At 39.2% G+C, this 11553-nt stretch overlaps 1 protein-coding gene across 5 annotated transcripts in view; it reads right to left on the reverse strand.

Annotated features, from left to right (window-relative positions):
- Window positions 1-6: 6 nt before the first annotated feature.
- The window catches only part of THUMPD3 (THUMP domain 3 tRNA guanosine methyltransferase), a 27793-nt gene continuing 16246 nt past the window's right edge, over window positions 7-11553 (reverse strand). For all 5 annotated transcript variants that reach the window (XM_027773262.1, XM_027773264.1, XM_027773266.1 and 2 more), the window contains 7 exons: window positions 9312-9522; window positions 8716-8846; window positions 4038-4107; window positions 1839-1954; window positions 1566-1676; window positions 706-829; window positions 7-274 (listed from right to left, as the gene is read on the reverse strand). In XM_027773262.1, the coding sequence (XP_027629063.1) occupies window positions 122-274; window positions 706-829; window positions 1566-1676; window positions 1839-1954; window positions 4038-4107; window positions 8716-8846; window positions 9312-9522 (916 nt within the window). In that variant the 3' untranslated portion in view covers window positions 7-121. The remainder of the gene's footprint in view (window positions 275-705; window positions 830-1565; window positions 1677-1838; window positions 1955-4037; window positions 4108-8715; window positions 8847-9311; window positions 9523-11553) is intronic.

Consider the following 11553-nt stretch of genomic DNA (forward strand, 5'->3'; position numbering starts at 1 on the left):
CACTAGGCATCTTAAAGCATTTTAAGAACAATACTGATATTGCTCAGCTCTTTGCTGAAAGCATGTTCTTTATGCCAACATTTCCAGTATTAAGTACAGATAGTAATCTTCCCTCTTTGCATTACCAAGGAGTTCCTCTTCCTCTATCTTCTTCTGAAGGACAAGCAAAAGCTTGAGGTGTGCGTTTCAGAAGATAAACTGCAGCATGAAGACCCCCTATGTTCACCCAGACTGTATGCACCTTTCGCCATACATGTCCCATTCCAGATAATGCCTATGGACATACAAAAAGTGTAATAGCATTAGGCTGACAATATGCTTCCAAACCACCTGGGATCTTGGCTTCCACTTAAAAATAGGAGAATTGGGACCAGCAGATGGTGTAATGGTTATGTCACTGGACCCCCATGTAGTCGATCGCGGTTCAAGTCCCAGACCTGGTGGCTTAAACTAGCGCCGGGCACATGTGCGTGTTTGCCCAAGATCCGAGAGGAGAATGGAGAAGGGACTGTGGCGTGGCCATTCCCTAGTATGGCTATTCCCCTAGGGGATGATTTCTCACTTTCTGTCTCGGGTCAGTGCATGCAGCCTATAGCAAAAATCTCTCAAACACACATAAACAACCTATCTAAACTTATACCCCCAGGTCCACTTGAGATTTTAATGTTGAGACAGGCTGAGATATTGAACTAATGGCTAGCACACCTTGGTAAAGCATTTCTTGTCCTGAGTAAGTAGGACAGCTCGGCCTGTTCCAGGTCTACAGACGCGGCTCATCTCTTGTAGGCATGCTGGATAAAGGTTCCAGTTTCTCTTTTTGGAGCCCATCCTATATATATTTAAAAAAAAAAAATGTCCAGTCATCCTATATATATTTAAAAAAAAAAAAAATGTCCAGTAAGTCTAACTTCATTGCAAAAGAAAAATATCTACAAATATGTGAAATGGAAACAAAATTGTATGCATCCCAGTCATGTAAAATATTTTCCTTTTAAAAACAAGAGTTTTGCCATTATATATCAGTAAAATAATAGGACTTGCAAAAGTTCATTGGAAAAATAGAAGTAAAGTATGAATTTATTTTGATACAAAAAAAAGATTCTGGAATACATTCGTAGTTTTTTTGTACTATACATTTTCCATGAAGCACCTGTAGGCTACCAGAGTAAATTGCTTAGAATTTTAAATAAAGAACATTTTAGAGGGCCAGCCAGGTGGCATGCTAGTTAAGGGAGCTAGATCCCACATGGCTAAGTCGTCCTAATTTTTTTGCGTGAAGAAACATGTAATTCAATAGTAGCCACACAGGTCATTTAAAAATGAACCTCCTCTGATGGTCAGGATCAAGACATAGTTAATAACAGTCCTGAGTTCTCAGAAGGAACCAAATGGATGAATCTACCATACTAAAATTAAGTAAAAAACAGCTTTTCCAAGTCTGCTCAAAGAAATTTAAGATTTCTTTTCCTGACTCAGACTAAGCTCAAAGAAAATACAGATTTAGAAAACAAGTAGGTACTAGTAAAAACAAAGTAAAACTTACTCTGTAGAAAAGCCATTCCTACCTTTTTCCAAATGGCATGTCTGTTACAATAATATCCACAGAGCCAGTTCTCAATGGTAGATTGCAGATATCCCACTGAACAGCATCTATGGGCAAGCCCCAGGAGGGTTTGCTGTGGAGACAAAGGAAAAGAGTGCTTCAGTGTATGCTAAATTAGAAAATTTCTCTAAGATTCTCTTCTCTGAAAAGATGTTATAGCCACGTGTAAAACACTATCAGACTATCAGTAACTTAGTGTTAAAAGTAGCATGTAGAGAGAAAGTATAACTTTTACCCTTCTTTAATTTGACTCTTGGTCAATAAAGATGAGATGTTATTTGCTGCTCGATTCACAGCCAATGGATTATTATCACCAGCAATATGGTAACAGTTAGACCATTCTGTAGCACCCTGAAAGAAAATAGCATGTATTAAAACAAGTGGCAAGCTGCAAATAATGATTAAAAGGAAATTTATTTCAGTCAATCGTCAAGAAACAAGACAACTCAATCCAGTTTTTATTGTAAAACAGCAAAACATTGCATGGTGTCATTATTGCTATTTTCTTTGCTGTAAATGCCCTCCTGTTCTTTCTCTACTTGCTGAACCCATCTTTTAAGACCCAACTTGAATGTCACGCCTTCTGTGACTTGAACCACATCTCTAAGCTACCTGTCACCTCCCCCTCCAAAAGCACATTGTACATACCTGGCACTGCAGTTGTTCCGTTTTTTGTTATTTCTATACCTGTCTTCCTTTCAACTACTCTGGAACCTTCTTGAAAGCAGGTCTAATATTTTATTAAATTCTTCATCATGGGTTGTCTCCATGGCCTGGTGGTTAAGGCAGATGGATCCCACATGACTGACTGCAGTTCGAGTCCTGGTACCAGCAGCTTGAGAAACATGCCAAAAGGAGGGAGAAGGGACTGTGGTATGCTCAATCCCCATGGGGCGGTGTCTTCTCACTTCCTCACCCCATTTCTCTGGCAAGTGCATGTGCCCTCTAGCTTAAAAATAATCAGTTCATCTATAACTTTGCAGTGTCTGGCACACTGCAGAAGTTATTACTAAGCTTAAGTAAACATGGCTTACCCTTTTGTGGTTGCATAAATTTATATAATTTAACATATTTAATATATTTGAGAATTTCAAAGTCAAATGCAACTTCCTTTGTATGGAAGAACTATCCATGATAGCTACTGTACCTCTGAAAGCATTTTGTAATTTTAAATAAAAAACATGTCTGTAGAACATAAATACCAAGCTGTCACATGTCATCTGTGGACTGAGGTGACACACTATTCTGGGTGTGAACAAAAGGTTTCTGACATGAAAACAGAAAAATGTTCTGCCTTCTGTATAGGGATGAGTAATAAACACCCCTTCTGCTATAAACAGTAACACACCTCTCACCCATGAAAACAGAGCTTCATAGCTTTTTTTTTTTCCTGCCCAGACACGTGAGGGTGACGATACATTCTTGGCTATAATCCTACAATGACTTCAAACAAAAAGGGAGTTGGGGTACACCAGACTTTTGGATACAGATCTACAATGAGTCTTCAAAAGTTTGTGGAAAATGTACATTATTAAAAAAAAATACATGAATTTCAAAATCTTTTACACCAAACAGACTTAGGTTTTAATCCCATTTCCCACAAACTTTTGTTTTTAATTTGCTAGAGGATACATGTACTCACCAGAGAAACAGAAAGATCTGGGGGTAGGGTAGGGAGAAGTATAAGCACCTCCCAATGGGGCTTGGTCACACCGCAATGCCTCCTCCATTTCTCCACCCTGGTGGGATATTGGGAGAGCACACCCATCCACCTGGTGTGTTTTTCAAGGCCCCGGCAGTAGTACTACTAGTAGTAGTAGTGCTGTTGGCCACATAGGATCTGGCTCCCTTAACCATTAGGTTATGTAGCTAGCACTTCCACAAACTTTTTGAAATCCTCTTGTTGAAGGAATCTCCAAGCCTTTTCATCAATAGGCTTGATGAAAGCCTATCATGTGATCCCATATATATATATGTATGTATGTATATTAATTTATTTCAGAACACAAGCACACAAGTCCGGCGTGTTTTAAGTTTAAGTCTCAGACCTGGCGGCTTGAAAAGCATGTTGGGCGCATGGGTGTGCATGTACAAAATCACAAGAGATCCCTTATGTAAGTGGTTACATTCTTTTTTAAAAATTTTGAAGTCACTCAACCCTGGTGACTTCATTATACCTAATTTTCCCATTATGTTTACAACATTCTAAGTGTCTTACTTGCTTATATTGTTTTTAAAGAATTATTTAATTTAATGTATTCTTACGTTTTAATTTGGTATAGGGAACATGCACTCACTGCGAGAGTAAGAAAGCAAGCTGCCAGGTCTGAGACTCGAACTGAGATCAGCCATGTGAGAGTCCAGCCCCTTAACCACCACACCACCTGCTGGCCCCAGTACTTGCTTATCTTAATGCTACAGAAATGTTATTTACCTCTATTGGTATTGCCCCCGTTCCACACATTGGATCAACTATTATATCAGTAGGTTGAGGAGCACAGAGTCTGCAGAGAAGAAAACAACTTATGTGAAGAGAATCAAGAGCAGAGGCTTCCAAACTGACAACTTTTACAGCTATAAGATCAATGACTTTGAATACTAACGTGAAGTAATGCTACTCAATAGTCATTCTGAAAAATTTTAAATGCATTGGGACCAGCAGTTAGTGTAATGGCTATGTCGCTGGACTCCCACATAGTTGACCGCGGTTCGCGTCCCAGACCGGGTGGCTTAAAACTCATGCCGGGCACGTGTGTGTGCGTGCCCAAGATCCCAAGAGGAGAATGGAGGAAAAGGGATTGCGGCGTGGCCATCCCCCCGGGGGGTGATTTCTCGCTTTCTGTCTCTCTGTCTCTCTCTGTCTGGCGAGCGCACAAGCCCTATAGCAAAAACCTCTAAAAAAAATTAAAAATAAATTTAAAAAATTTTAAATGCATTAAGATGTATTCCAGCACTTGAAAAACTCACTACATATAAACTGAAAGTGCCCTTTGACCATCTTCTGAAATCCCATTTCACTTCCAGATAGAATTAAGCTTCTATAACTTTAAACACAAACATGTGCTTACACACATGCACACACGCACATACACCCACATACCCCCATATGCCTTTAGAAAACCGTCTTCTTTTTTTACATAAACCTGTATGGGTATGTTCAGAAAACTCAAAACATGTTTCAAGTAAAACATGTATCATTGGTAATTACACATTAAGTATTCTTTTCCTTTTAAATTTAATTTAAAATATGACTTCAGAATAAAAATAACTGCCTTACTTTGAGTATTCAGTGTTTGTGGGGTATGGACTCACAATGCATAACTCCCCAAGCATTATCTCACTGAATCCTCTTAACAACTCCTGTTAGGTAAGTTACTATTGTTATTCTTCATTTACAGACAAGCTGATGCAAAGCAAACATTAAGTTACTTCTCCAGGAACACAAAACCAGTAAGTGACTGAGTCAGGAATAGAAGCATTACTGTTGGTAGCTATAATGTACCTACTCTAAGAAGCATTCCACCCTAAGATCACCAGGTTTCTCCTTCCTTCTCTTGTCCTAATCTTTTCATGTTCTGTTACGGTATTATCATGTATATGGCAGTAATTATTTCTCTCAGGGACTACCACTGTACTTTTACTATAATACTTGTTCAGTTCTACCTATCTGTTCCTACCCCTCAATAGATGGCAACAGACTCCTTGGCAATTCTCTTGGGGTAGTACGCAGCCTTGTACTCGCAGCCATTGCAGATGAACACATGGATGAAACTATGTCAATTCCTCTCTTCTAGGAATTTGGGTTAAAGACCTAGAAGCCCTAGGTAGTACAGGTAGGTCATTTGAAATAGGAAAGATACACATTTAAATGAGGGGCAGCCCTGTACAGATGAGCAGAAACAAGATGAGCAGAAACAAGAGCCTAAAAGTAGCTACACCTAGGTGTCTGGTGGTTTTCAGAGATCTGATTCCTATTTTTCTTGACATGTAGCTTTCAGTTTTTCTATGGATTCCCCAAGATTTTTCCTTATTTTTCTAATACGCACTTTCCCCACCCCCGCAACTGACATAATCATTTCTGATTTATCCTAAACTAGCTTACTTGGGTTTCTAATACTTGCATCTGAAATAATGCCTGGCAGCAGATGATAAATATTTGTTAAATGAATGAATACTAGGAGCTCTTAATAAACTACTATCATTGATGAGTATGTTCGGACTGTTTTAAGCTCTGATTCTGTAGATGAGCAGGATTAATGAGGAAGCAAAGATTAGGAGAGAAGGAAATAGAATTATTGAACTATCAGGCTGTGCCACACACTGTCTAATAGTTATTTTGCATATGTTTCTGCATTTATCTTCATTATGAACCCTTTAATTCCCACATCAAACTAATTTTACAGTATGGAAAACAGAAGTTTAAAGAAGATAAACTTGTCCAAGTATTGGAAAGACACACCCAATAAAAGAGAAGGACAAAGAGAGGGAAAGCTATGTCTTCTACTCTGAAAAGTGGGAAATTCCAGGATGACTCCTAGATTGGAGAATAAAATTTAAAAGTATAAGCAAAAGCTCTGTGTTCATTTACATATTAGACACATTTTTAAAAACTCTGCTTTGTGCTCCACTGCTGACCAGAAAGGAAAAACTGCAAAATCTGCTCTATCTCCTAATACAGAATAAATTCTTTCTAAAGGATTTATCCTTTCTGGGTTTTCATAATAGTCCAAAATATGTGAGTCTAAAGCATTGTTAGTGGAATCTTTTTTAACATCCCTCTCATCTAGTTTGTCTCCTTGCCCATTTTCAGTCTTCCCTTTACTCAACTCCTTTTGAGGCAGATGAAAGCTCTCATTCTTACTGTAAAATTAAAACTGTGATACTGATTAAGTGCTTTTTTCCAGGATTACATAAGGAGTCAATATTAGATACATGGGACAAAAACAGTTCATTAGCTTTTTTCCCTGTTTTTATCCACTAACTTCTAACACAATAACTCATAAAATAAAATCAGTGTTTGATGGGAAAATTCAAACCCAGGTGCTGCTTTAACCTGGACAGCAAATCTACTCTCTTACCTGAGCATCCCATAGGCAAGAGTTGACCTGAGGGTTGTGGGTCCAAAATGTGTGATATTTCTTCGGTGGAGACTCTCTTCAGTCAAAGCAATTCCCACAATGACTTCATTATCGTGGATATTTAAAAGAACCTGTAATCAAGTTCAGATAAAAGAAAACAGTTTTAGGATTGTTCAAACTGCACTTGCTACTAAGACGACGACTTTTCTTTTCTTTTTTTCCAGAGGATGGATGTACTTGCCAGAAACAGAGGGAGAAAGCACCCCCTAATGCGGTACTGTCATGTTGCAATCCCTCTTCTCCATCGTGTCAAGATTTTGTGTTAAGCACATGGATCTGGCATGTTTTTCAAGCTGCTGAGTTTCAAACCTTGCAGTTGACTGTGTGGGATTTTATAGATGAGGAAATCTAATTATTTCCTTATTCCTGGTCATCTAGCTGAGATATCCAAAGTTACACACCTGTGAAGTCAAAACCTGGATCTACATCTGTCTCCATGCTCTTTATAACCAAGGCCTACCAGCTCCACAGCCTCAGTATAATGTCCGTATGATTGGGTTAGCCTGAAGACTACATCAGTCACAGCCAGTACCTACCTCTACATCAAAGTTGGTCATATCGGCCTTCCACTTAAAGTGATCTTGAACTGCACCCCCAAAATCTCTTGCAGCCTCATTTGAGGTAAAGCAGTGTTTCTCTCCTGCCCTATTGCATGTGACTCTGAATTTTATCACTTGAGGCTCTGTTTCTTCTTTTGTGTTTTCATCAGTCTCATCTTTACAGGATGCCAAATCATCGCCTACTAATGTTGACACCTCTTCTTTGATGGCTGGGTTTTCATAATAGTCCAAAATATGTGAGTCTAAAGCATTGTTAGTGGAATCTTTTTTAACATCCCTCTCATCTAGTTTGTCTCCTTGCCCATTTTCAGTCTTCCCTTTATTTGAATTCTGATTAATCTTTTTGCGCTTTGTTTTTCTTTTCTTGAAACTGGTATTAATTTTCCATACTTTTAGAGGGTCTGACCATGGAAGTTTTCCAGCCAAGTCTTCAAAATCCTTTAAAACTTCTTCCTGTAAAGGACAGAAAGAAGCCCATTCATTTCTCACCACTTTAACTAGTAAATAAACTCCTACTTTGCTTATATACTCATCATTACACTGCAGGTAAGGCAGGTACAGAAAAAGAGAATAAATAATGCCCTCAACTAAGGAAATTCAAATCTCACTGATAAGATATACACATTAAGCTACTGAAGACTAATGAAAGACAGAATGGTAGGTCAGAAGTAGGGCTTCAATGGGTCAGCAGGTGGCGAGACGGCTAAACACACTGGATCCTGCTTGGCCGACTATGGTTTGACCAGGACCCAGCAGCTTTCACACTGAGCACATGTGCGAGCATGCCCAAAATCCCAACAGGAAAATGGAGAAGAGATTATGACATGGCCACCTCCCCTGGGAGGTGATTGCTCACTTTACCTCTTTGTCTCTCCAGAGAACACACACACCCTATGGCAAAAATCTGAAGGAGAAAAAAAAAAATCTGGGCATGTATGCGCACAATCTCAAGAAGAGAAGGAATTGCAGTGTGGTCATTCCCACTGGGGGATGCTTTCTCACTTTTCCTCTCTCTCTCCATCTTGCTATGGCAAGCATAAGCACCCTTTAACAAATTAAAAACAAGACAAAAAACCTTAGTTAAAAAGTTTATCCATTTTCTAACTAACCAAGGAGCATCTTTTTTTATTTTTAGAGCCAGAGAGTACTTCCCTTTACTCAACTCCTTTTGAGGCAGATGAAAGCTCTCATTCTTACTGTAAAATTAAAACTGTGGTACTGATTAAGTGCTTTTTTCCAGGATTACATAAGGAGTCAATATTAGATACATGGGACAAAAACAGTTCATTAGCTTTTTTCCCTGTTTTTATCCACTAACTTCTAACACAATAACTCATAAAATAAAATCAGTGTTTGATGGGAAAATTCAAACCCAGGTGCTGCTTTAACCTGGACAGCAAATCTACTCTCTTACCTGAGCATCCCATAGGCAAGAGTTGACCTGAGGGTTGTGGGTCCAAAATGTGTGATATTTCTTCGGTGGAGACTCTCTTCAGTCAAAGCAATTCCCACAATGACTTCATTATCGTGGATATTTAAAAGAACCTGTAATCAAGTTCAGATAAAAGAAAACAGTTTTAGGATTGTTCAAACTGCACTTGCTACTAAGACGACGACTTTTCTTTTCTTTTTTTCCAGAGGATGGATGTACTTGCCAGAAACAGAGGGAGAAAGCACCCCCTAATGCGGTACTGTCATGTTGCAATCCCTCTTCTCCATCGTGTCAAGATTTTGTGTTAAGCACATGGATCTGGCATGTTTTTCAAGCTGCTGAGTTTCAAACCTTGCAGTTGACTGTGTGGGATTTTATAGATGAGGAAATCTAATTATTTCCTTATTCCTGGTCATCTAGCTGAGATATCCAAAGTTACACACCTGTGAAGTCAAAACCTGGATCTACATCTGTCTCCATGCTCTTTATAACCAAGGCCTACCAGCTCCACAGCCTCAGTATAATGTCCGTATGATTGGGTTAGCCTGAAGACTACATCAGTCACAGCCAGTACCTACCTCTACATCAAAGTTGGTCATATCGGCCTTCCACTTAAAGTGATCTTGAACTGCACCCCCAAAATCTCTTGCAGCCTCATTTGAGGTAAAGCAGTGTTTCTCTCCTGCCCTATTGCATGTGACTCTGAATTTTATCACTTGAGGCTCTGTTTCTTCTTTTGTGTTTTCATCAGTCTCATCTTTACAGGATGCCAAATCATCGCCTACTAATGTTGACACCTCTTCTTTGATGGCTGGGTTTTCATAATAGTCCAAAATATGTGAGTCTAAAGCATTGTTAGTGGAATCTTTTTTAACATCCCTCTCATCTAGTTTGTCTCCTTGCCCATTTTCAGTCTTCCCTTTATTTGAATTCTGATTAATCTTTTTGCGCTTTGTTTTTCTTTTCTTGAAACTGGTATTAATTTTCCATACTTTTAGAGGGTCTGACCATGGAAGTTTTCCAGCCAAGTCTTCAAAATCCTTTAAAACTTCTTCCTGTAAAGGACAGAAAGAAGCCCATTCATTTCTCACCACTTTAACTAGTAAATAAACTCCTACTTTGCTTATATACTCATCATTACACTGCAGGTAAGGCAGGTACAGAAAAAGAGAATAAATAATGCCCTCAACTAAGGAAATTCAAATCTCACTGATAAGATATACACATTAAGCTACTGAAGACTAATGAAAGACAGAATGGTAGGTCAGAAGTAGGGCTTCAATGGGTCAGCAGGTGGCGAGACGGCTAAACACACTGGATCCTGCTTGGCCGACTATGGTTTGACCAGGACCCAGCAGCTTTCACACTGAGCACATGTGCGAGCATGCCCAAAATCCCAACAGGAAAATGGAGAAGAGATTATGACATGGCCACCTCCCCTGGGAGGTGATTGCTCACTTTACCTCTTTGTCTCTCCAGAGAACACACACACCCTATGGCAAAAATCTGAAGGAGAAAAAAAAAAATCTGGGCATGTATGCGCACAATCTCAAGAAGAGAAGGAATTGCAGTGTGGTCATTCCCACTGGGGGATGCTTTCTCACTTTTCCTCTCTCTCTCCATCTTGCTATGGCAAGCATAAGCACCCTTTAACAAATTAAAAACAAGACAAAAAACCTTAGTTAAAAAGTTTATCCATTTTCTAACTAACCAAGGAGCATCTTTTTTTATTTTTAGAGCCAGAGAGTATTTGTGCTTGCCAGAGAGAGAGACAGAGAAAGCACACTCTAAAGGGGCATAATCATGCTACAATCTCTTCTCCATTTCTCCATCCTGCTGGAATTTGGGACATGTGGGAATACATGCCTAATACATCTTCCATGCCATCAGAGCCTAGATTTGAACTGGAGCTGGTCATATGGAATTTGGTTCTTTTAACTATTAGACACTGCTGGCCCAAGTGTCACCTCTTTAAGAAGTAAATTTAGTGATATGCCTCCCTTGCTTAAAGCTTAAAGCCTACAGTGGTACATGGCAAAAACTAAATTCCTTTAAAAGCCCAATATAATGAAACTCCTTCCTGTTTCTTTCTTTTTTTTTTTTTTAAAGAGAGGTATTTTATTGTAGGGCATGTGCGTTCAACGGACAGAGAAGAGAAACAGAAATGAGAAATCACCCCCTCCCAGGGGGGATGGCCATGCCATAATCCCTTCTCCTCCATTCTCCTCTCAGGATCTTGGATATGCAGGCACACACACCCAGCGTGAGTTTTAGGGTACTGGGTCTGGACTCAAACTATGGTCGATTACGTGGGAGTCCAGCAATATAACCATATGCCATCTCCTGGTCCCTTTTTAAATTTTTTTTCTGCCTGTTTCTCTTATGCCATTTCAGGACCATTCTCCCCCTCACTTCCTAGCTCTGTTTGTGAGGTATTTGTTTACTTCACAGGGTCTCTACACTGCTGGCTATTTTCTCATTACTTAGTAGAAATTTAAAAGGCATATCCTCTGAAAGGCCTACTCAAAATAGTCCTATCAAGTCATTGTTGATTTTCTTTTTTAAAAAAGAATTACTCATTTAATTTTATTTGCTATTATGTATTCTTCAATTTGACTGGAGAGAGACAGAGAAAGAGCAAGCCACCAGGTCTAAGACTTGAACTATGGCTGGCCCCAATTGTTTATTTTCTTTATGATGTTTAGTATTACCCAATGTTACTATGTTTAGGTATAGTTTACCATCAAGGCTCTTTCCAGAAGGTAACTGCAGGGTGGAAAGAACCTTATCTGCACTGACCACTGCGATAGTAACACTCTT

Source organism: Tupaia chinensis, unplaced genomic scaffold (genome assembly GCF_000334495.1).
Source record: "Tupaia chinensis unplaced genomic scaffold, TupChi_1.0 Scaffold000333_1, whole genome shotgun sequence".
Lineage (NCBI taxonomy): Eukaryota > Metazoa > Chordata > Mammalia > Scandentia > Tupaiidae > Tupaia > Tupaia belangeri.